Here is a 26,431-nt window from a genome sequence, read left to right as displayed (position 1 = left end):
GTATAGGGATCTCATACTAGTCCAATCTGATGAGTGCCTCTCAATATCATACCAATATCATTCAGTTGGAGGTCAAACGTCGGCACCATAGAGCTACATGATATCTACACCTATCATGGTACTCGCCGGAACTCAATGCTTAACATTAATTTTGTCGCAATTTAGGAAAATATGCTAATATCAAGAATAATTTATTTTTGACTCGAAGATAATCAGGGACGATGGGATTCCTATCACTGGGGATAATGTATTCTTGAGCAGATTTGGAACAGCTCTAGCTGCGCTCGGAGACATTAATGACGACAATTACAGAGGTATGTCGGATCTACACGCAAGAATATTTCAACAAGCTCAAGTAGAATCCTTTAAATATGATAGTTCTTATGAATGCCAAATGAGTTTCTATAGATATAGTTCTTATCGATGTCATGCAGTTTTCTATAAATATAGTGATTATTAATTCCAAGCAGTTTTCTGTAAATATATGGATCATTAATATCAAGCAGTTTCCTAGACAATGTCAAGCAGTTTCTAAACTTATAGTAATTATTAATTTCATGCACTTTTCTAGACAATGTCAAATATTTTTCTATAAATATAGAGATCATTAATTTCAAGCAGTTTTCTATGCACATAGTGATGATTACAAGTAAAGTAGTTTCCTAGATATTTAGTGATTATCAATGTCAGATAGTTTTCTATAAATGTAGTTCTCATTAATGTGAAGTAGTTTCTTAGAAATGCAGCGATTTTCAATTTCAATTGGGTTTATATAAATGTAGTGATTATCAGTGTTAAGGTGTTTGCTATAAATCTAGTACATGTAATTGTGAAGGTCAAGGCGTTTGTTATAAGAGTACTAATAATGAAGGTCAAGGCTTTTACTATAAATGTAATGATTATCAATGTATAGCATTATTCAATAAATCAAATAAGTATCAATGTGATATTGTATCTTATCAATTTAAGGAAATTTCACAGCGTTTGAAAACCATGCGTGCTAAGGGCTTTAGCAATGGGGTTGATTTATTGAAGAAGTTGTATCATGGAAGTCATACTATTATATACTGCTTGTACATTAGCTATTGCTTTTTATGTTTGTCCTGTTGTGTAATGCAGAGTTATGTGCTCCTTTTATGTTTATCCTGTTGTGTAATGCAGAGTTATGCGCTCCTTTTATGTTTGTCCTGTTGTGTAATACAGAGTTATGTGCTCCTTTTATGTTTATCCTGTTGTGTAAGACAGAGTTATGTGCTCTTTTTATGTTTGTCCTGTTGTGTAATACAGAGTTATGTGCTCCTTTTATGTTTATCCTGTTGTGTAATACAGAGTTATGTGCTCCTTTTATGTTTATCCTGTTGTGTAATGCAGAATTGTGTGCTCCTTTTTTGTAATCTTCCAAAATGCTTCTCACATGTAGACTTGCGGGCCATTCAATAAAAAATACTTTTTCGATACTTGATAATCTCATTGTTACGTGTAAAAGTGTGTGTAGCTTCCTCATTATAACATCTCTTCATTCTACCTTCTCTTAATTCAGCTCCACCTTTATTCTACCACCCTCGTAATTTTACCATCCCTTCGTTCTACCACCCTCGTAATTTCACCATCCCTTCATTCTACCAACCTCGTAATTTTACCATCCCTTCGTTCTACCACCCTCAAGATTTTATCATTCTACCACCCTCGTAATTTCACAACTCTCTTCATTCTATCACCCTCGTAATTTTACCATCCTCTTCATTCTATCACCTTCTTAGTTCTACCATCCTCTTCCTTCTACCACCGTCTTAATTTTACCGCCTTCGTAATTCTGCATTACTCTTTTACCACCCTCTTCGTGGTATCTATGTTCTATGCAAATAAGACAGGCGAGTCTTATTCCTATAGAAACCTTTATCTAATCGATGTGTTTGTTTAAAATACAGCTTCCTAAAGCGCTCTGTTACAGTGACTGCAATTTAGTTCATGCATGCAAAAAAGTTGTTATGATGAGCTATGCAAACTAAGTATGAAGTTGTACACCAGACCATTGAAAAAGGAATATACATATATATACAAAACGTTTCCTCATATTGTTTCTCTAATTTGCTTGTATACCTGGTTTTATTTTCCGATTACTAGACCTTGCTGTTGGAGCTCCGTTTGAGAATGAAATGAGGGGTGCTGTTTACATCTTCAACGGATGTTCAACTTCGTGTGTGAAAAACTGGCAATATTCGCAGAAAATCCTAGCAGGATCAATCCATGTAGACTTGCGGGGCTTTGGTTTCTACATCTCACGGTCGCAAGAAGACATCGATGACAACGAATACAGGGGTGGGATCTTTAGGAAGATTAGCAATATTCTAAATACTAGATATCAAATCTATACTGACGAACTATTGATAATTTAATTTTATATGATGAGAGTCTGAATCTATACAAACAATCCTGTGTCATAACTGTCAAATGAAAGGTGAAGGTAACGAAAGGTGATCAATCTCATAACTCCTTTAAGCAATACAAAATAGAGAGTTGGGCAAACACCGACCCCTGGATATACCAGAGGTGGGTTCAGGTGCCTAGGAGGAGTAAGCATCCCCTGTTGAACAGTCACACCCGCCGTGAGTCCTATATTTTTATCAGGTAAACGGAATTATCCCTAATCAAAATTAGTTTGCCAAGAACTGTTTAACAATCGGTATGAAACAAGCAAGACAGAAATTTTCTTGGGGATTATAATTTGTAATGTTCTGTCAAAACTGAATTTTTGAGATTAATATTAAATCGTTGTTAGGGTTTTAATTCATTCTAATAATTCCTTATATTTCTTATAAAATTTGTTTCTTTACAATCAGTGAATCCAACATAGAACTCCATTCTGAGGGAAGGTCGGCCAATTATACATTGTTTCATCAAATAATGTGTTTAATTCATAATTCTATAATGCACATTAAACTTACATATTGCATTAGTGTATTTACATGATATTCCTTACACTCAAATATAATTTTTGAAAATCAACAAGTGATAGTATTTATGTTTTAATAGAGTATCTAAAATTGTTTGTTCTATCTACATTTCTAAATAAAAGATGACATAACACAATCGGCGTGTTTCCATGGAAACAATTTAGAAGCATTACAATTTTAGGGGCCGATTTGATGCTCTGCATTCAAATTATGTTGTCCATGTTCTAATGATTTTCGTATATATTTTACAGATTTTGCTGTTGGATCTTACAGTTCTGGAATGGCTGTAGTTTTAAGATCTCGACCACTTGTATCTATTGAGCCAACAATTCACTTTACACAAAACCCGATACCATTAAATTCATCCGGACTCGGCTGTTCCGCAGTGAATGATCTTCCGTGTCTGGAAATACAAGTTTGCTTTAACCTAACAGGAAGAGGTGTTTTGTCAAGTACATGTATGTTTTTCATTTCAAAAACGTGTCTTCTTTGGAAAATGTTAATACATGTACTGTATGCAACAAATATCACCAAATTGAACCCATAGAATTAGCCCGTAGAAAAAAATCAAAGTACTAAAAGTACTCAGAATATTTAAAATGAGAAAATAATCGATCAAGATTAATTGATTAATTAACACATTGTTAATTGTGATTATTAATGACTAACTAAATATTCTAGCTCGCGTGAATAGTTTAATTTCCAAACCACAATTTTGCATCTGAAATTGTAAACATAGAGGACTTTAGCTTCTTAATCTTTGAAGGGTCTTCGAAACGAGTATGAGGGGAGGCAGGAGACCCTAGGACTGACTAGCATTTCCCGCCTTCAGTTTGGAGCTATAGGGGTATCACCTGGGGCCTCCCAAGGTTGGGTCCACATTCAGATCTCTGAAATTATCAAATGTGGCGTGCTCGAATAAAACTATACCGATCAAGAAATTAATAACAATACAGACTACCCACAAAACTCGAAAAAGGATCCAATTGACAAATGTGGGCAATGGCATTCACTTGAAATTTTTTACATGTAATTATACATTTCATAGGGTCATGTTGGAGGTTAATAACAACGTAATCTTTGAAGAGTCCACAAAACAAATATCGAGGCAAGGTAGAGAACCCCTTTGGCTACCATTTCCTGTTATCACTTTAGGACTCTTAAGTATAACACCTGGGGCCTCTCGAGGATGGAACTACCTTTCAGATTTTTATCATTTTGGGAGATCGAATGAAATTAAACTAATTAACACAAATATTTCAAAATAAAATGTAGACGATCCTATAGGACAAGAAAAGGGACAGTAAGGAAAATTTGCTCCCCTGATTGTTCCTAATTTTACACTGAATATGGTCATAATGTAATCTTTGAAGAGTCCACTAAACAATTACGAGTATCCACGCAAGTTAGGGGACCCCTTCGACTATTATTTACCGCCCTAACATTGAGTGAGGATGAGGCCGCTTTTCCATTACTAACCAAGTGATCTAATAACAGAAAAATGATAAAAAGATAGAAAACAATAGAGGCTATCATATAGAACCCTCAAAAGGTTTCAGGGAGCCTATGAAGCACTGTAGATTCCTTATTTTATGTGGGTACTTAATATGGCGAAATGACACGTAAACGTTAAATCGCGTGAACATGGATTCGCGTGTCGTCTGTTAATCAAGACTTCTTACAGAAAATTAAAAGCAAGGAATTATCTTTCGCGAGTGACGACGCGATAATAAAATCCTCGCGTATAATTAGGAATTTACAGTAATTGACGACATCTGAATGTTCCTAATTGTACATCTCATAGGGTCAAAATGAAGGTTGGTAGCAACTTAATCTTTGTTATGTCCACTAAACGAGTATCGGTGCTCTTAGTGGGTTTGTCTGCATGTTTATCTACCCCTTGATCAGTTTTATGTCATACAATGTACGATCATTCCATATCTAATAATTATAGAGGCTTAAAAAGTATAGTGCCTCTACAACCCAAAGCTAAAGGCAAGAAATGATGCCCATGGCGACCTGCCACCACTACCTTCCCTATATACTTTCTTCGTGTGTTCTTCAATAATTAGAAAAAATTAACAAATTGTTAATTAACCGATCAATTTCATTATTGATGTTGATCGATTATTTGCTAATGTTGAATACTGAGTATTCCTTCTGGATATTGTCAGTATACTGATGGTTTCCTTACTGGCGGCTAGTATCTACGGGTTTGTTGACTGAGGGTTAGTGGCGGCTAGTATCTACGGGCTTGTTGACTGAGTGTTAGTGGCGGCTAGTATCTACAGACTTGTTGACTGAGGGTTAGTGGCGGCTAGTATCCACGGGTTTGTTGACTGAGGGTTAGTGGCGGCTAGTATCTACAGGCTTGTTGACTGAGGGTTAGTGGCGGCTGGTATCTACGGGTTTGTTGACTGAGGGTTAGTGGCGTCTAGTATCTACAGGCTTGTTGACTACTGATTAGTGGCGGCTAGTATCTACAGGCTTGTTGACTACTGGTTAGTGGCGGCTAGTATCTACGGGTTTGTTGACTGAGGGTTACTGGCGGCTAGTATCTACGGGTTTGTTGACTGAGGGTTAGTGGCGGCTGGTATCTACAGGCTTGTTGAATGAGGGTTAGTGGCGGCTAGTATCTACAGGCTTGTTGACTGAGGATTAGTGGCGGCTGGTATCTATGGGTTTGTTGACTGAGGGTTAGTGGCGGCTAGTATCTACAGACTTGTTGACTACTGGTTAGTGGCGGCTAGAATCTACGGGTTTGTTGAATGAGGGTTAGTGGCGTCTAGTATCTACGGGTTTGTTGACTGAGGGTTAGTGGCGGCTAGTATCTACAGACTTGTTGACTACTGGTTAGTGGCGGCTAGTATCTACAGGCTTGTTGATTGCTGGTTAGTGGCGGCTGGTATCTACGGGCTTGTTGACTGAGGGTTAGTGGTGGCTAGTATCTACGGGCTTGTTGACTGAGGGTTAGTGGCGGCTAGTATCTACGGGTTTGTTGACTGAGGGTTAGTGGCGGCTGGTATCCACAGGCTTGTTGACTGAGGGTTAGTGGCGGCTAGTATCTATGGGCTTGTTGACTGCGGGTTAGTGGCGGCTAGTATCTACGGGTTTGTTGACTGAGGGTTAGTGGCGGCTAGTATCTACGGGTTTGTTGACTGAGGGTTAGTGGCGGCTAGTATCTACGGGCTTGTTGACTACTGGTTAGTGGCGGCTAGTATCTACGGGTTTGTTGATTGCTGGTTAGTGGCTGCTAGCTTCAATCTAGAGATCACCCATTAGAAAAAAAAAACCACTTCCTTACTGTCTGAATTTGCTTTATCTTTATTTTTACTGAAATGGGTAAGTAGATGTCAATCTACACAATTATAAATTTGCAAAAATGGCGAAAATAAAAGAAGCGACACGTTTACATGTGATGACATATTTGATTAATAAAAGCTTTTCAAGTTGTAAACCAAACGTATTGGGTGACCCCATAATATGATTTATACTTGTACTTAGGAATATATATAAATTTTCCGTATTGGTAAGAATTTCCTGAGTGGTTGCTATCTGTATCTAAACCTTAATATACAGATCAAAATAAAGATATATAAAGCCAAAGTTGTTCAAATCCTTTTTCGTTTTTCTTCCAAATCTCGTGCCCTTGTACACCAGACATTCACATCATTTTTAAACAGATATCAATTTTTCTCTCGTGGGCGACACAATGATGACGAAACCACGTATACTAATTGATGGGGATAAGAACAGACTTGACGTTACAGATTTTCGTGTAAACAAAAGCAGTTCTTCATGTACGGATTTGGAAATACACGTTGAGGTACACACAAATGAAAGAGATATAGACGTATCATTGTTTGTGAGAGAGATAGAGACTTATCATTGTGTGGTGAAATAGCGTGGTGTTGGGGATGAACAATTTTGATTCGTTATAAATGTGTTTCGTTATATTCAGTAAGTTCACAATAAGGTGTATAGCATGTAATACTACAGTGAATTGAATCACTTCAATATACGTCTGAATTGATTTTAAACGTGTTCGCTGGAACCGTGTTTTATTGTATTTAGATTTAAATCCAACAATTTCTTGTAAAGGTTTTATATTCTGTTCAGTGACAATTTGAAATGTATTTTACAGGAGGCTGGCATACCCTTTTTCAACTCTATCAACGAACCTATAGTATTTATGGTCAATTTGTCTCTCAGTGGAAAATCGTCGGATTTGGAGGTCTTGCCTATTTTGAGAAAGGAATCTGTGACCTCCCATCAAAACAACGTACGTATTCAGTTTTTAGTTTACCTGAGCTGAGAGCTTTTAAGATTTAAAAATGAGTGTTTCTTATTGAAGTTTAACCACATGGTGTGTTGTCGGTCTATGAACGTTTCACATACTCAAAGGCAAACTAACAACAGAACTTTATTACAATCCCGTGGGGATCCGGGTTTGAATAGGTCCGCAGTGCCCCTTGCTTTTCGGAAGAGACAACTTAATGGGGCAGTCCTTCGGACGATCCCGCAAAAACCGACGTCCCATGTCACAGTAGGTGTGGCACAATAAAGATCCCTCCTTGCTCCAAGCATAGGCCTACATTTTTCAGCCTTCATCGAAAAGGGTGACGTCTCCATATGAGTGAAACATTTTCAAACGGGATGATAAACAATGTAAAATCAATCAATGATTACAAATGAGATGTCTTAATTCAGCTTTTTCATCTTTAATGTCCCATATTTATGTAGCAATATTTCATCAACACCTGTATTTGGTGTCTGATTTGATACATGATATCTTGATTCGCGTATGATCAATTTTGATTCGATGCAAGTTACTGATAAGTGAATTGATGTTAAAGGAGTTTCAACAGTCTTGTTTAAAGGCACCATTTCACAAATTCTATGACAGTTATCATGATCTAACTTTCAAATACAAACTATCACCACAGGTCACCACACTGACCAGTAATGATAAAACTGTGGCCAGTCTCAAACTATCACCACAGGCCACCGCACTGACCAGTAATGATAAAACTGTAGCCAGTCTCAAACCATCACCACAGGCCACCACACTGACCAGTAATGATAAAACTGTAGCCAGTTTCAGTCAGCATATACGCTCTGTCGGCGTCCATCTCTTCTTATTTTAAGAAAACGCGCGTAATGTTCCGGAAAAATCACTAAATGGTTTGACTTCTAAATTGTATTTAGTGCAAAATTGTTTTTTACAGTGAAAAATGTTTGAAAATTGGAAAACAATGCCCGATTGAGGTTTTCTTATGATATATCTGAAAACTTTGAAGCGGAACGTTGGAATATGAAAAACATCACTTTTGGACACAAGTCTGCACTCTAAAGATTAGGTACTGGAATTACCCCCCGAAGAATTCGGCTCCTAATCAACGAGGGCTCAATCAGTTTTTGCATACCTGTGAGAGAGAGAGAGAGAGAGAGAGAGAGAGAGAGAGAGAGAGAGAGAGAGAGAGAGAGAGAGACTGAGAGAGAGAGAGAGAGAGACAGAGAGAGAGAGAGAGAGAGAGAGAGAGAGAGGATACTACCCTTACTACAAATTGAACAGCTTATGGATATAAATTCGTAATTATGTGCTGCCTAATGTGTTAGGCTGTTATTTACATACTGATTTTGGCTACGGATTACTCTGTTTACCTGAACAAGGTATAGGGTTCAAGGTGGGTGTGAACCCGGTCATCAGGGTATGCTTACTCCTCTTGGGCACATGCTCTCACCTCTGCTGTGTCACGGGTTCTGTGTTTACCCTTCTCTCAAATTTGTATCTTTTAAAGGATTTACGGGATTGATCACTGTTCGTTATATTCACTTGTTCATTTAATTTTTGACTTCCGTCTCAGAAACACTCCACTTAATTCAACCAAGCTGACCACAGAACTGATGACAGAACGTCACTGGGCAAAGGGTAAATGAAGGGTCCTTCGTCTGAAGGGAGATCGATGGTAAAAAAAAATAATGGCAAAACGATGAATCATTTATAGATCTGCTCAAATACAATGTACCGGTAAAGTCAAATTAACCTTATGTGACTGCTTTCCTTATAAACACTAATCAAGGATTTCAAACCATGACCCATGGGGCCGTTTAAATGTTTTATGTAGGAATTTGATAGTACCAGGTGTTGTACTAAATGTACCAGGTGTAGCACTAGACATAACAGGTGTAGTACTAAATGTAACATGTAGTACTAAATGTAACTGGTGTAGTACTAAATGTAGAACTGTGTTACTTATCGGGATCGATTGGGGGGGGGGGGGGGGGTCTTATTGTGTCAAAGCCTTTTGTGTTTAGAGCCTTGAGTGAAAGATGTCAGACGATTTCATGGTGATCTTTACTTTTATTGGTGTTTCAGTCTTTACCTACTTTTAACAGATCAGATTGAATAAGATTCTATTATATTCTGTAATGATCACACCAACAGAACGTTTTGCTGGGCTAGTAGACAACTATTTCATAGTTTTCTTATAGGAAATGAGTAAGCATGGTCAGTTATCAGTTAAGGTAATCAAACACGATAGTCAAGATTCCGCTAGCTCTAACATAAGATTGAACGCGCACCATGAAGTTAAATATAATGATTTCCGAAAGAAAGAAGTATATCCCACCTCTGGTGTTGTCCAGGGGTCCGTGTTTCCCCAACTATCTATTTTGCATTGCTTGTAGGAGTTATGAGATTAATCACTGTTCGTTATCTTCACCTTGCATCAAAACAATATACTTACATGAACAAGAATATCGACTCGATATACTAATAATTATATTTATATCATTCGTGAGTTTAACTTATCCGTAATATGTTGTATGGTATGACCGTTGAGCGAAGCCCATTAACATTGCAACACGACTTATAGACATTTTATCCGCCTCTTAATATAACTAGATGAATGTAAACAGTTACATTGTGACGTCATATTAGCTGCAATGTTTTTTCTTCTTTTCTCAAACCAATCAAAAACAAAACGTTTGAAGCTATGAGAAAGCTTGTCTGGAATTTAAAACGTTTATGGTACTTTCTAAACAATCTAATTATTATGTCTCCCCTTCAAAGGGGAGACATATTTTTTTTGTCATTTTTCTTCTTCTTCAACCAAATTTTGTCCGGGCCCTAACTAGAGAACCCTTTGACTTTAAGACTTCAAACTTGGAACATAAGGAGATGGTATAGAGGAGGGGTGTCCGACCCCAAAACTTTTGACCTCGACCCCTTATAAAGTCAAGGTCAATCTTTTACGTCAACATATAGTCCAGGCCAAGAGCTGAGAACCCTTTGCCATTACGATTTCAAACTTGGAACGTGGAAATAGGACATAGATACAAGGTGCACTGCACCAACAATTTTGACCTTGACCCCTTTCCTCATTCAAGGTCAAATTAAGAAAAATATAAAGAGACCATAACTTTAGAACTCTTTGACATTAAGACTTCAAACTTAGAATATGAGAAGGGGGAATGAGGAAAGGGGGAATTCCACCAAATATTTTGACCTTGACCCATTTATCAAGTCAAGGTCAATTTTTTATGTCAAAATATAGTCCAGATCAAACGCTGACTTAACCGTTTGACATTAAAACTTCAAACTTGGAATATGGAGAGATGATATGGAAGAGTGCACCAAAATTTTTGACTTTGACCCCTTTCCTCATTCAAGGTCAAATTAAGAAAAACATGAATTGACCATAACTTTAGAACGCTTTGACATTAAGACTTCAAACTTAGAATATGAGAAGGGGGAATGAGTAAAGGGGGTATTCCACCAACATTTTTAACCTTGACCCATTTATAAAGTCAAGGTCAATTTTTTATGTCAAAATATAGTCCAAGCTAAAAGCTGACTTGACAACTGTTTGACATTAAAGCTTTAAACTTGGAATATGGAGAGGTTATATGGAAGAGGGGTGCACACCACAAACATTTTTGACCTTCATCCACTTACAGTGTCAAGGTCACTCTTTTACATCAAGACTATAACCTGAGAACTATTTGACATTAGGATTTCAAACTTACAACTTAGAAAGCAGATATTAAGACAAAATGTACTGTACCAAAATCTTTGACCTTGACTCATTTCTTCATACAAGGTCACTCTTTTACATCAAAGTATAGTCAAGACTATAACCTGAGAACCCTTTGACATTAGGATTTCAAACTTACAACTTAGAAAGCAGACATTAAGACAAGATGTACTGTACCAACATTTTTTACCTTGACCCATTTCTTCATTCAATGTCATGTTTAAGAAAAACTTAATGATTCATAACTAAGATTTGTTTGACATCAAGGCTGCAAACTTGCAATATGGAAAGGCAATATTGTACACATCACCAACATTTTTTACCTTGACCTACTTACATTGTCAAGGTCACTATTTTGCATCAAAGTATAGTCCAGACCATAACATGAGAACCCTTTGACATTAGGTTTTCAAACTTACAACGTGGAAGGCAGATTTAAGACAAGATGTACTGTACCAATTTTTTTTTTACCTTGACCCATTCCTTGGAAAGCAGATATTAAGACGCTTGCACTCATTATTGTTGCCCCGGTTATTAGACAATCAAACTTTGAAGGGGAGACATCTGGGTTTTTTGTTTTTTTTTTGTTGTTTTTTTTTTTGTAAAAAACAATACCCACTAGTTTTAATTACGGAATTGTCAATGAAGTATACCGCAGTGACGGCGACATTTTTCCAGAAGCATTATTAATAATACTCATCTTTTTTCAGCTGATGAAGAGCACATCACGTGACTTATATGTGTAATCATTGGAGCGAACTCGTAGCGTCGCTTCGCTCGCTAAAACTCGTTAATCGCTTTCATGGTTTATCATTTAGGTGACCTTCAAGACAACTTGTGGAAGAATGGAACATTGTCAACCACACTTTGCAGGAAGTATTTCATCCCTTGTTAACGATGACAGTGGGGAGTATGAAACTTTTCGAATGGGTATCATTGTTAGAAACCACGGGGACCCGGCAGTCAACACCGTCATTGAAATATCGAAAGAACCAGAAATAGAATTTTCAGGATTTGTTATTTTTCAAGATACAAAACAAGTTTCGTGCAATGACAGCAATCCAACTACTGTTTTGTGTGATGTAACCGAAAGACCCTTCTTCCAACACCAGCTTGTCAATATCAGTATCGATTTCAGAATAAATTCACAATATGATGGTGCAAGAGGTTTTGTGGACATTCGTATTGGAGTTCGTTATGTTCCAAGCGGTCAGAGTATTGCGAACAGATCCGATATTTCACAAGTTCGTATAGAAAGGAGGTCTGTGGTGACGGTGGGTGGGTATGTATTTATTTGATTCAGTAAGATGAATTTCAAAAATCCATCTATTTATGTATTCATGAAGGTCTTACGGGTGTAGTCAGTTTTATTCCAAAAACAAATGGTTTTATCATTGCATTGAAAACCACTGATAGATATTATATATATTAGCGAAAAAAAGAAAATTTACGCAAATTCAGTTTTTGTGATATAACTTTTAGACACATGGACAAAATTTGATTATTTTTGACACTGAGCTACGTCCGTGCAGTAAGAAATTGTTTTCCGTTAAAATTCAGGCGACCATCACCCCACTCAACGCTGCATGCTTTCAGCGCATTTTTTTTCTTCAAGAAAGCGTGCATCCGGGGTACTCTTACACCATATGTGCTGGTAAATCATTGCAAATCGAACATTGCAACAGCTCAGGTCAGCTACACAAGATCTCTTTTCGAAGCGATTGTAGAGCCACAGGAAAATTGGGTGACCGTCCCAGGAACGCACTCCGGCGCGTTGCGTCGAGACGTCAAGATAGAGGCACCTCCGTAACCTATTTCAGACGGCAACGGAGACGGCACGCCAAGTTGTCGGCACTCATGGTCAGCCAGTGTGTTCAAGAACGGTTAGGAATTGGTTGTGGGGGTTTCATTTAAGGCCACGACGCTCCATTTTTGATCTGCTACTTACGCAGAGGCGACGCCAATATCGAATGCAGTGGCTGCTTGCACATGCACCTAATAGGTTTCGTTTGGCCCATTGGAGACGTGTGTTGTTCACTGACGAATCTCACTTCACGCTTTATAGGTGAAATGGACGACAATCTTTCTATCGACGCCGTGGTGAGCGATATTATGTCGCTTGCGTTACGGAAGGGGACAGACTCGGGGGAATGCATGTTGAGGTATGGGCAGGGATATCTCAAGGCGAGAAAAACACCTCTCATGGTTATCAATGGCAGTCTCACAGGAGTAGCATATCGGGATCAGGTCTCGAGATGACACATCCTTCCTCTCATCCATCAACATAACCTTACGTGGCAGCAGGACAACGCGAGACCCCATGTTGCTAGGGTTTGCCGTAACTTTCTGGCTCAAAACAATGTCACATTTCTTGATTGGCCACCACACAGTCCAGATTTGTCCCCAATTGAGCATTTATGGGACCAGCTGGACAGGAGGGTTAGAAAGCGCGTGCACGTCCCATATAGTGTCATTAAACTCACACAGGCCCTTATTCAGGAGTGCATTTCTATCCCTCAAAAAACAAAACACGTTGATGGGGTCAATGTTAAGGAGAGTAAGAGCAGCGACTGAAATCAGGGGTGGGCACACACGCTACTGATTTGGATCAGGAAACGGCGTGGGGTACCCTTGTTTTTACACTATTCTCGCGAACGCCGTCTGTGATAGGACAACAAATATCATCAAATTGTCTTCGGAAATGATTAAATAATTGCGAAACCCAAACAATGAACAACAAGTCATGTAAATTAATAACTATCGAAATACAGCTGTTTTCTGCTAATATATATTCTAAAATAAAACACATAACACGAAAATAGCTTCTTTTTTTCGGAATGAATGTATGCTTAGTACCATTACGGGGTATATGGAAAAATGTTAAGCTAGTACAATGGGAGTATAATATACATGTAGAAGTATGATATAAAGTACTTAACAAGTGGGGTTGAATGGAATGTTAGGGAGCCCATAAATTTCTCAAATGTCCTTTGATAATGATTCTAATTTTGCCTTCATAATGATTATAAATTTATCCTTATAACTGGAAATTCTCTTGATAATAGTAGTAAACTTCTTTCCTAAAATGGTTGTAAATCTCTTTCTAATTCTAATTACTGTCATGTTATCATGCGACCGAAGCTGTCGTTTTCTTGCCAGATGTTTAGGTTTTCGTGTAAAGATGACTATTTATATTCAAGGCAATAATTGAACAATAATTTCATTTTCAATTTGTCATCACTACAGCGAACCTAGAGAAGACCAAAAAGAACTCGACAGTACCTCCAAAGCATTACTTCACAAAGAGAAGTTCCATGTGCACAACAGCGGGCCCAGTGCCGTGGATGGATTACTTCTACAAATAAGTGTACCATGGGCCATTGATGGTGTCCAGCTATTGAATGTGCGTCTAAGCGTCATATTTTCGTTGTCCTTGTTTGATATTGTCGATAAATTGACATGTGAAGGCATTGATAAGTATCACCTCGGTCAATAACTAAGTACTAGCAAAAATCAAATTGTCAATGAAATGTATACATTTCAATCTCTACTTTGATTTTATTCATTGTTGTGATATTCTATTTCTCTGTGTTATAGGATATGAAATACAACAAAGATATATGCAAGTTAAAAGAGCCTTCAAAGAGCACCGATCTATTCACCCCATCAGTTGATGACGATAACATCTTAAATATTGTGAGGGAGTCTAACACTACTTACTGCTGATAAACCATATCCGGTCATCAAGATCAACATACAATAGCGATATCACATTCTATATGCTATTTTCTTCCATTCCAGAATTGTTCCAAACCAGCGGTTGATTGTCATGTACTAGAATGTACATTACGAAAGCTAATCAAGGAACGTTCGGATGTCGTGGTCCTTCATATATATATCACAACGAATATATCGGATTTCCTAGATGTAATCTTTAGTTACTGAGACCATAGTAACTGTATACGGTTTTAGCTCCCCTCAGCTGAAAGCTCAAGTGAGCTATTCTGATCACCTTTTACCTGTCGTCTGTCCATCCGTCCTTCTGTCCATAAATTTTTCACATTTTCATCGTCTTCAGAACAACTAGGCCAAATTCAATCAAACTCGGTACAAATCATCCATGGGTGAAGGGTATTCAAGTTTGTTCAAAGAAAGGCTCACGCCCCTTTCAAAGGGGAGGTAATCACGAAAATGCAAAATCAGGTCATTTAAAATATTTTTCTCAAGAACCACCTCGCCAGGAAATTTCAAATTAACATGGCAGCTTTTTCACATAGCGTAGATTCAAGTTAGCTAGAAATCATGGCTCCCAAGCATAGGGTGGGGCTACAATAGGGGATCAAAGTATTACATACAAATATGTAGAGAAAATCTTCCTCTCGAGAACCACTGGGCCGGGAAAGTTCAAATTTACATGATAGCTTCCTTGTATATAGTGCAAATTCACACCTGTAAAACTCATGGACCTTAAAGGTAGAGTGAGGCCACAATTATGTAGGAAAAATCTAAAAATCATCTTTTAAAAAAAACAGGGCCAGAAAAATGGAACTTTACACGAAGGCTTCCTGACATAGAGTAAATCCAAGTTCGTGCAATACATAGTACCCAGGAGTAGGGTGAGGCCACAATAGGGGATCAAAGTGTCATATGATGATATATAGGAAAAATCTTTGAAAATATATCTTGAACTATTTACGCAAGGGATTTCATATTTTGTATATAGATTCTTTATCGGAAGATTTTATTTTTCATGAAGTTTGACCTTGAAATTGGAACTGCTTTGTAAATATCTGACCTATTCAAAATCTCTTGAACTATTTAAGGTAGATTTTTCATATTTTTATATAGGTTTCTTATGGCAAGACCTTTCATTTCATACTATGACCTTTGACCTTGGAATCTGACCTGCTTTGAAAAAGGTAACCTCTTCAATATCTTTATAACCATTCAAGGTAGGGTTTTCAGATGCTGTATATAGTTTCTTAAATTTTGACAAAACGCTGTGATGCAATTGTATTTGATCTCTTGACCTTTGCCCATTTTCTTAAAAATCTTACCTAATCAATCTCTCCTGAACTATTTTCAGGTAAAGCTTCCATATTTTGTGTATATATTCTTTATGACAAGACCTTGTTGTGGTTTGATGTTTGACCTGGAAGTTTGATCTAATTTTAATAAAAATGTTGACCTATTCAATATCTCCTGAACTATTTAAGATCGAGCTTTCATATTTTGAATATGGTCTTCAGATTTCTTATAGTAAGATATCATACCATGATCTATAAACTTGTGATCTTGGTCTTATCCTGAACAGCAGGGTAATGTTAATCATATTAGTGTTTAGGCATCTCTGAGTTATGTGAATTAATTTTCAGTTATGTTGTGATCCTAGCTTTGGGAAATTGTAATGGTGAATATTTCTAAACAGGGAGAAATGTGTGATGGTGACGTTTTCTAAACAGGTGGAAATGTATGAAGGTGACTATTTCTAAACAGGTAGAAATGTGTGAAGGTGACTATTTCTAAACAGGTATTCACCTTCACACATTTCCACCTGTTTTGAAATAGTCACCTTCATACATTTCTACCTGTTTAGAAATAGTCACCATCACACATTTCTACCTGTTTTAGAAATAGTCACCATCAGACATTTCTCCCTGTTCAGAAGTATTCACCATCACACATTTCTACCTATTCAGAAATATTCACCTTCACGCATCTACCTGTTTAGAAATAATCAACCTTTATACATTTCTACCTGTTTAGAAATAGTCACCTTCATACATGTAAAAATTATCATGGGAATACAGATTGATTAAATATATTTTAAAAGAACAACGGCAGGGCCAATGTGACTCGGGTGAGCGGTGTGGCCCATCGGCCTCTTGTTATATCCCCCTGTTATTTGTGTCATTACTACTCCTGGATTAATTAGATCTGCAGTTTTATTCAAGTTAGATTACATTTTCTATATTGTAAAAGAGGTAAACTGTAAGACAAGTTATCGCAATCCAGAGGATATATGATATTGATAACCTACCTGTATAATTATTCTAGAGGATATATGATATAGATAACCTACCTGTATAATTATTTAAAATCTTGTTCTCACTAGTACACAGTATTGCATCATATCTTGTATCTAGCGAGTGCGTGTTGTAAATTACATCACTTCCGGCAGACTTCTATTGTCCAACAACTCGACATTTGAGGGACGGTTACAAACGATAAACGGAGAGGTAATGGCTTAAGCATGTGTCTTGTAACTGTAATTATAATGTACATCTCCTAGAAGCAATATTCATTTTCATAACGAATTTGATGGCTACTTTTTTCAGATAATTTTGAAGATTATATCAAAACACATTGCTTTCGAGTCCAGCAAAATTGATCTCGGCGTGGTGATTGGGGGCAGCATAGGGGGACTTGTATTTTTGATACTCCTGGGACTGGCCCTGAAGAAAGTAAGTTTTTTAAAGTTCCCAATAATTGTGTTCGGCAAATTATTTGCATGTCTGTCTTTCATATTGACCCTACTTTTATTTTTCTGACTATTCAACGCCGGTATTTCGTATGTACAGTGAAACACGGTTATATCGAACCTTCAGGTCCAGCGAAAAACAGTTCACTATAACCAAACTTCGTTATATTCAGTAGAATGTTTGTTATTTTCTTCTCAAAGCGAAATAAATATCGGTGTTACTTCACAAAAGACGTTAATTCGTTAAAAGCGCGTTCGTTGTAAGCGTGTTTTACCGTAGTAAAATGAATGTCACATGTTAAAGGTCAAATCAATCATGAAGGTCAAAGTTTGGGATATACATGTAGTGTTTCAGATATCTTTTAGATATATTGCTTATCAAAATTCTTCAAATATATTGTTCTATGATATGAATGTCCTTAAAAGATGCCACTAAATATTGTTTATCGGCAAATTCCTTGAAAAAATATACATGGAACGGATTTCAGTTTTGAAAATACATGAGGATATGAACTGCAACTCTTCACACCGCCATACTTCGTTAAGAGCGTTAACAAGTTATCAAGATTCATACGTTCATTGTTTACAACTGCAGCACATTCACATGGAAATGACATTGTTACAATTGGTAAAGATATCTAAGGCCATCGTCGGAAACCCACAGTTGATTACGCTTCGTTCCTCTCTCCGTCACTCGTAGGTCCATTCATTCCTACGAACGAAGCGTAACCAACCGTGGGTTTCCGACGATGATCTAAAGCAAACACATTGGATATGTGGATATAAATTTATATAAATATGAAGGTTCGTATTTAGACTTCCCATCTTGAAAACATTTAAGGTACGTCATTACACCAAACGTTCCTATAATGGCACGTTAAAACACCTATTATGAAGTATGCTTTCTCCTTCGAAAGAGTGGGGATCCGGGTTAGAATAGATCCTCAGTATCCCCTTGCTTGTTGTAAGAGGCGACTAAATGGGGCAGTCCTTCGGATGAGACCGCAAAAACCGAGGTCCCATGTCACAGCATGTGTGGCACGATAAAGATCCCTCCTTGCTCAATTGCCATAAGCGCGAGCATAGGCCTAAATTTTGCAGCCTTTCACCGACAGTGGTGACGTCTCAATATGAGTGAAATATTCTCGAGAGCGGAAGTTAAACAATATTCAATCAATCGAAAGAGTGATACAAACTCTCAATGATTTTAGCTGACATGAGCTGAAAGCTCAAGTGAGCTTTTTTGATTATCTGTTGTCCGTCGTTTGCCCGTCTGTCTGTCCGTCTGTAAACTTTTGACATTTCCAACTTCTCCAGAACCATTTTGCCAATTTCAATCAAACTTTGCAAAAAACATCCTTGGGTAAAGAGTTTTCAAAATTGTTCAAACGAAGGGCCAAGTCCCTTTCAGAGAGGAGATAATCACAAAAAATGCAAAATAGGATGGCACATTTAAAAATCTTCTCAAGAACCAAAGACCCAGAAGAGCTGAAATTTATATGTAAGCTTTCTGATGTAGTGCAGATTGAAGTTTGAGAAAATTATGACCCCCGGGGGTAGGTTGGAGCCACAAAGGGGATCAAAGTTTTACATGGAAATATATACATGTAGGTAGTGGGCCGGGAAAATACAAGTTTACATGAAAGCTTTCTGACAGTGCAGATCAAAGTTTGTTCAAATCATAGCCCCCGGAGTTAGGATGGGGCTACAATACGGAATCAAAGTTTTACATACAAATAATTTCTTAAATAAATAATATTTATGAAAATTTTTATAAAAAATTGTTCACATTATCTAAATCTGAGAATAAAATCTTCAAAAATCATGTTAGTTAGAAAAATAATATATTGGAAAAATTGTTTTAAAAGAAATTGATATAACTAAAATGTTTATATATTATTCAAATTTATATTTTCCTTCGGTATATTAATGGAAATATGACGTTATTGTTATTTTTTGGTATACTATTAACATTTTTTGATTGGACAGGTTGGGTTTTTCGAACGCCAAAAAAGAGAGCAAGTTGATGAGTATAAACGTCGAACTGCGATCATGAAAAGACAATCGAGGATGTCCAAGATGTCCAAGGCATCTAGAAGCGGTGCAGCATAAGATGATTTGTGTTTATGAACTGATACATATACAGTTGATGCAACATAAGATTATTTGGTTTAAAAACTGATATTTCAACTTTATTAATGTATATACCTATCAATGTTTCGTTTTTATACTGTTGATTTCACAAAGTGGATCCGGTTTTCCGGATCACCACACTAGCACAATGGTTTTCCATATCAATATCATCTGAAACTAATGACGTCATAATGCATCAACGCAACGTTTTCTTGTGGAAAATGTCGACTGCGTCACAAATAAAACTGCGTACGCAAAATATAATTTCACTGATTTCATTTATGTGTTTTTGATATTTTGGATTACATTTATTATCTTACAAATGTTGCTTTAAGAACACTTAAGGTGGTATGTAATGCATTTATCATTACTACAGTAACTTGATTCGAAGAATTGAATTGCGTCTCGTTGACAGGCGCAGATCATCAGATCAAACTCGACGTGATCCAACTCATATATATATATATATATATATATATATATATATATATCGTGTTCTTATTTGTGTACAAATATCCTGTCTGGCCCCTATACAGCTTTTGTGCTATACTAATCATGTCATACTAACCATGCATTCAAATTGAATGATCCATAACCACAATCACTTTACATGTGTGAACATCTTTAGAAATATAGATATTAGTTATTAACGAATGTTCTTAACAAAACGTGCCCACTACGACATGAGATATAATGGTATGATTAACAAGACGTACTGTATGATTAGCAAGGCATAATGTATAATTAACAAAGAATAATGTATAATTAACAAAGCATAATGTATAATTAACAAGGCATAATGTATGATTAATAAAGCATAATGTAAGATTAATAAAGCATAATATATAATTAACAAGGCATAATGTATAATTAACAATACATAATGTATAATTAACAAAGCATAATACATTATTAACAAAGCAAATCTTCACGAGCTGCTACGTCTTCACACAGAGAAATTGAAAACATGGACAGGTGCAATGTCTGCGCATTTAAAATATTACATCTTCCAAAAAATATGAAAAACATGTTTGCAGTTTCAATATCGCCGTTTATATCACCGTGTATGAAGTCTCAACTGGACGCAGCCGAACATAACAAAGTACCGGTATTTAGGTTTGCGCATGCTTGACATGTAAGATTGTGTTTTTCGATCGAGCGATAGTTTTTCACCAAAAACTGGGATTATAGAAATCACAAGACTCAATATATGGTAGGATATGTTTTGAAATTACTTTCCTTCAGTGTTATGCGAATTTAAATTGAATAAAGTTGTATGTTTGAACAATTTAATCAAAATACACAACAGTGCCTAAGTGAGTTGACTGTGAACGATACTCATCATGGCTGATAACCCTAGGAAGTGCGCAGCCGAGGAAATGGACACGAATAAAGACTCCACAGTTTCCATAGATTCTACATTGGATGATTTCCGTGTTGGAGACATAATGCAAGGTATCAACAGCATTCAAAATACTTTTGCTAATTTCATGATGCGGCTGGACCCACAGGGACGAGATTTAGATGATTTGACGAAGGAAGTGAGGAAGAAAAACGGTAGAAATGAAAGACTGGAAAATGTGCAGGAGCAGGCAAACGATACTTTATATACTATTTATGAATAGCAAGACAGAAAAATGTGGAACGTGAAATGAAGCGCCTCAGGGATTATGTGATCCGACTGGAATTCCAGGTGAACACGCAGAACAAACAGATAATAGAGTTAAAGGCCAAATCCATGGAAAACAACATAATTGTTAGTGGGGTTCCAGAGAGGAATCAAGGAAAACAGACCACAGAGAATCTCCCGGAAACCATAAGGAGTGTTTTTATTTCTGAAATGAAAATAGAGAGATCAGTAGCGGACAACCTTGGAGTTTTGAAAGTCTTCCTGTTAGGGGAGTATGATCCACGCAGGAAATTTCCGAGACCAATTTCTGTTCAGTTCATTGACAAATCTCAGAAGGAGGTGATGATGAACAATGTTAAAGTGTTGAAATCCAAGTGCTCAGCCATCAGAGTTGCCCAGCAATTACCAGAGGAAATGCGGGAAAAAAGGAAACAGCTGTTTGAAATTCAGAAAAAGTATTCAGAACGACAGATAGAAACAAAAGTGAAAGGCGACAAGCTTTTATTTACACATAGTAACTCCGTTTATCGGGACAAAGTGGGCTCCAGACCAACAGCAGACGAAGTGATCACCCCAGACGAGGTCAATGTATCGATTACATCAAGGAAATTAATTGAAGACAATGGAAACCGGTTCCTTGCGCATTCCACACCTGTGGATTCCCTCAAGTCTGTCAGAAAGTCGCTGTTAGAAGTAATGCGATTAGACTCCATTCCGAGTGCCAGTCACAATATCTATGCGTACCGCTTCACGAGTAATGACGGGATCACACACGAGGGTTCAAACGACGACAGTGAATATGGGGCCGAACGAGCGCTTTCAATTGCACTAAATGACAATGAAATTGAAAACTCGCTCGTTGTGGTATCGCGATGGTTCGGTGGAAAGATTGGACCCCGTATATTTACTCACATTAAAACTGCCGGACTAAGCGCTGTAAAAACACTACAGGCCAGGTAAAGGTGTAAGTGTAAACACACTGTATCATTTGACATTAGTTAACATTGTATCATTCGTATATGATTCTTTTCCTTTTGTACTGCTCATTCACATGTAAAACTTATGCAGAAATATATTACATGATAATGGTAATCCACCATACTGATAATGTATATGTGTATAAGAACTTGCATTGCATATATTGCATATCAATGTCATTCATATATGGACGACCTTTTTTCTTCTTTTTTTATTGTCATTTTTTATGCTATTTTTTTAAAATACTTTTTGTGGTTTGTGTGTATATGTGTGCTTTTTTTTATTTACTTATTTATTCATTTATTTATTTGATTATTTTGTTTTTGAAGGTCACGTTAGAATATTATTACTGTATTATAAGTATATATTTTATTTCTATCCGGGTAGTATTGTATTTGACCGGAAACGGTTTTTTGTTCCTAAGTATGATTGGATGGGATGTTGAATATTACAAATGAAACATGTGTTTACAAAGTAAGACATATTTTTGCTTAGAACTGTCTTATATACGCATAGCAATAGGTGAATCATATTGCACAGTCCAATTTTTGACCAAATTAGAAACACTATACACTGACTTGTTTTGTTCCTTTCTCTATTGGCTGTAATGCAGTAAACAGAAAATTCTGATTATTCTATCATTTTGATATACGATAATGTAAAATATACTTCTTGAATGAATAATGTAAACCACGGCACAATAATTATTAATCACAACTGAATTTTATTTCAATTAAGCTACAAATGAAATTATGGACTGTGCAATGTTGTATTCTCCACAAATGTGAACAATTTTTTTTAATGAAGAAGTTGTATTACCCCCCCCCCCTATTAGTAAGTTATCACGAGTAGTTTTTGGTATAACTTGCTCCGACTCTTGCAATCCTCGAGGTAGCAGGGGACATCAACTTTTTCAAAAAATGGAAATACCCTATATTTGAAGTGATATTACATGTGTAAAAATGTATACAATAATTGTAGGATGCATGTCAAATGTAGCTGAGTGCTTGATAAAAATGTTGATATACAACATATAAGTGTCACCATGATTCCCAGCATATAGATGGGTGCAAATACGAAAATAAGACACGTGGTCAGTTGCTGAAGAAATTCCGGTGAAAACATGCAGGGTCTAGCAAAATGTCTGTAGCTGTGAGGGAAGGTGGATGGTGGATGGCCCCATATGAGAGGTAGATTTTTGAGAAAGGCAGATAGGGTTCTTGATTGTGCACAGTGTCTAAATCCCCATGTTTGGTACTGTGATGGTGTGGGGGTGGTGCGGATTAGCCCAAATGAGGGAAAATCAAAGCAAAAAAGGGGAACCTGCTCAGAGCATGTTTTGTGCACCAGCACCAGTATTTATAGATTACATGTAATTTAGGGTTATTATTTATTAACTACACTAATATGAAATACAAGTATTAACATAAAAGGGAAATATGATTTTTCATTAGTCTGTCATAATCTGACTTTGGTGTATACCCCCTATCCACATGTTTCAAAACCAAAGAAACTGTCCCCTGTCACCCGAGCATGTTGTTAGGTTCAATATTTGGGGGTTTTTCAAAAGCCTTTTTTTCAATGTTTTCTGATTTTTCTATTCTCTTTTCCTTCCTTAGAGGTACATATACACTGAACAGGACAAAGCTCCTGTCTGAACTAATTCTCAGATCAAAAATTTATAATATTTACTTTTTACAAGACACTCACTTTTCTACTGAAAAAGAAAATATGATCAAAACACAATGGGATACAAAGTATTCTTAAAGACCCAACTTTAAGTTAACGCCCCCAAATTTTACCTGTGTCGTGATCAATGATAAGCCGCTGGTCAATCAAACTTTTAACAATAGAACCTAGGTTGATTGACGTTTGCAGAGACCATGGTCTACAGCGACCTGAGAAAGATGTTTTGATAACAATCATGGCTAATGATGACCGGCAGTCTTCAGATCTTGAGGAAAGCCCCAGTATACCTGAGTTTTGATAGCATTGACTGCACCTAGAATATTTTTATTTCTAATGTCCCCTATACAATGCATTTTATCACCGTATTTTCTCTCTCCATCTTTATACATGTATTATAGATTAAACAATCAGAAATCAAACAATAATAATAATTAAAAAAAAAACCAAACAAACATACATGTAAGTTATTCTTTATTGGCGCAGCACATCAACATGTATAATGGTTATATTGCCCATGCCTAAAACTGTTACAGTAGTTTTAAAAAATGCTTCTGTTTGAGATACCACATGGATTATAAATTACACAATCAGAAATCAAACAATAGTAAAAAAGCATAAATCAGTTATTGAGATATTTCTATTTATAATTTATCACGGCTTTATATTTAGAGAGAGAGAGAGAGGAAGAAAGAGGGGGGGGGGAGAGAGAGTTATTGAGTTATTTATAATTTATCACAGTTTTATATTTATAAAGAGAGAGAGAGAGAGAGAGAGAGAGAGAGAGAGAGAGAGAGAGAAATGTGTAAAACTGTAGCAATAATATGGATGAAATAATATGGCATGGCAATAGTGTTGCATACGTATCACAATAATTACTCATTTAGTCAATGATTGAGAGAAAGGAAGAGAGAGAAGGGGGGGGTAGACTAGCTATGTGTCAGCTTCTGTTTGGGATACCATCGTTACACAAACACCACGTCCACAGAAACCCTAAAGAGAGAGAGGAGGGGGTGTAGACTTCGTGTCAGTTTCTGTTTGGGGGTGCCATCGTTACACAAACACTACGTCCACAAAAGCCCTAAATAGAGAGAGAGAGAGAGAGAGAGAGAGAGAGAGAGAGAGGAGGGGGTAGACTTTGTGTCAGCTTCTGTTTGGGATACCACCATTACGCAAACACTACAGCTACAGAAACCCTACAGACGGCCCATATTGAGGGGTATCTTGATCATTCTTCATTTGGTTGTACATGTACACATATCTACTTGGATTTATTCATTCTCTCGAAACATGGATATTTTACCTATTACACCCACGACACCGCGAACTCCCATGACACTAGGAAGTGCCCGGAAACGCCGGGTAATATTATATTTAGGAAATTATTTATATACGATATATAACAATTTAATAAAAGTTTTAAAGATCAAAGGTTTAGAAATGGGCTAAACCTGTCATTTGCAATACATAAATATGACCAAGTTTGAAGGTTTACGGGAAATAGAAATGCGGTATGCATGTAGGTAGAAATTTTAATTTTTTTTTGTTTTGTTTTTTTGGCACAAATCAAGACAATAAGCATAATTTGTAATAACCTGAGAAATTTCTTGTGTATATCATAAAAATTATACACAACAACCGATCTCTTGGCCAGGTAAATTCCAGGTAAATAACATTGACCATGGATAAGCTCCACCCACATTCAGTGATCCGTGGAGCAACCGTACGGTGTTTTGTTTTGTTTTTTGTTTTTTTGTCTTTAAGCTCTTACAAATCAAATGCAAGGGGAGTAGCGATACTTGTGAATAATAACTTCGACTTTGAAATCATTAGTGAATTTAAGGATGATAGCGGTAATTATTTAATGTTAGATGCTATTATTGAGAATATACCATTCTTGTTGATAAATTTATATGGTCCTAACTCTGACACACCATGTTTCTATTTAGAATTAGTCAATAAGATTGTAGAAGTGTACTCAATTCAACACATTATCATGGGCGGTGACTTTATTCTTGTTTTAGATAAGGAACTAGATTCAATGAATTACAAGAAGCACAATAATCCAAAGTCCAGTGCAGAAGTTTTGAAATTAATATATATATTAAATCTCAGATATATTCCGTGCCAACCATCCCGACTTAAAAAGATATACATGGAGAAGGAAAAATCCTGTTAAACAGGCTAGACTACATTTCTAGAAATCTAATTTGCTTGTTTCTATTACGAGATTTGATCAATTAAACACTCTAAGTTAAAGGTTTATGGAGGTCATCCATTATTTCCCAGTATGCATCTGTACTCTGACGTAGATGAGACACATTGCTGTTGACTGGGTCACTGTTATACAGCAAAACACTTTTACAGCAAAAAGAATTGATATCAAATCTAATTACAATGCATTAAGAAAAGGAAGAAAACACTCCTACAAAATATTTCCAGCTCCTCCAACTTCTGAACTTACTCAGAACACTGTATGTTTCAAGGTTCCAAATTAATTAATTTCATTAGATTTTAAAATATTAAGGTG

The 26,431-nt window shown here is 36.6% G+C and overlaps 1 protein-coding gene and 1 pseudogene across 2 annotated transcripts in view; both read left to right on the top strand.

Moving 5' to 3' along the window:
• Positions 1-19,876, top strand: part of LOC130050726 (integrin alpha-8-like) — a 52,113-nt gene extending 32,237 nt beyond the window's left edge. The window contains exons 10-21 of one of the 2 annotated variants that reach the window (XR_008798971.1): positions 209-314; positions 2,125-2,319; positions 3,206-3,412; positions 6,638-6,780; positions 7,099-7,236; positions 11,812-12,275; positions 14,240-14,396; positions 14,591-14,689; positions 14,795-14,920; positions 15,842-15,912; positions 17,140-17,232; positions 17,332-17,354. Coding sequence is in view for 1 of the 2 variants with exons in the window: in XM_056150980.1 (XP_056006955.1) it covers positions 209-314; positions 2,125-2,319; positions 3,206-3,412; positions 6,638-6,780; positions 7,099-7,236; positions 11,812-12,275; positions 14,240-14,396; positions 14,591-14,689; positions 14,795-14,920; positions 17,140-17,232; positions 17,332-17,457; positions 19,464-19,586 (1,977 nt within the window). In the remaining variant the exon portion in view is untranslated. Of the gene's footprint in view, positions 1-208; positions 315-2,124; positions 2,320-3,205; positions 3,413-6,637; positions 6,781-7,098; positions 7,237-11,811; positions 12,276-14,239; positions 14,397-14,590; positions 14,690-14,794; positions 14,921-15,841; positions 15,913-17,139; positions 17,233-17,331; positions 17,458-19,463 lie in introns of those variants that run through there. The other variant, XM_056150980.1, reaches the window with a different exon arrangement.
• A 517-nt stretch (positions 19,877-20,393) lies between these two features.
• On the top strand, positions 20,394-24,488 carry LOC125665878 (uncharacterized; annotated as a pseudogene).
• Positions 24,489-26,431: the final 1,943 nt, after the last annotated feature.

Source organism: Ostrea edulis, chromosome 10 (assembly GCF_947568905.1).
Source record: "Ostrea edulis chromosome 10, xbOstEdul1.1, whole genome shotgun sequence".
NCBI classification, from domain to species: Eukaryota; Metazoa; Mollusca; class Bivalvia; order Ostreida; family Ostreidae; genus Ostrea; species Ostrea edulis.
The sequence above is the reverse complement of the archived record's forward strand: the minus strand, read 5'-3'. Positions and strand labels throughout refer to the sequence as shown.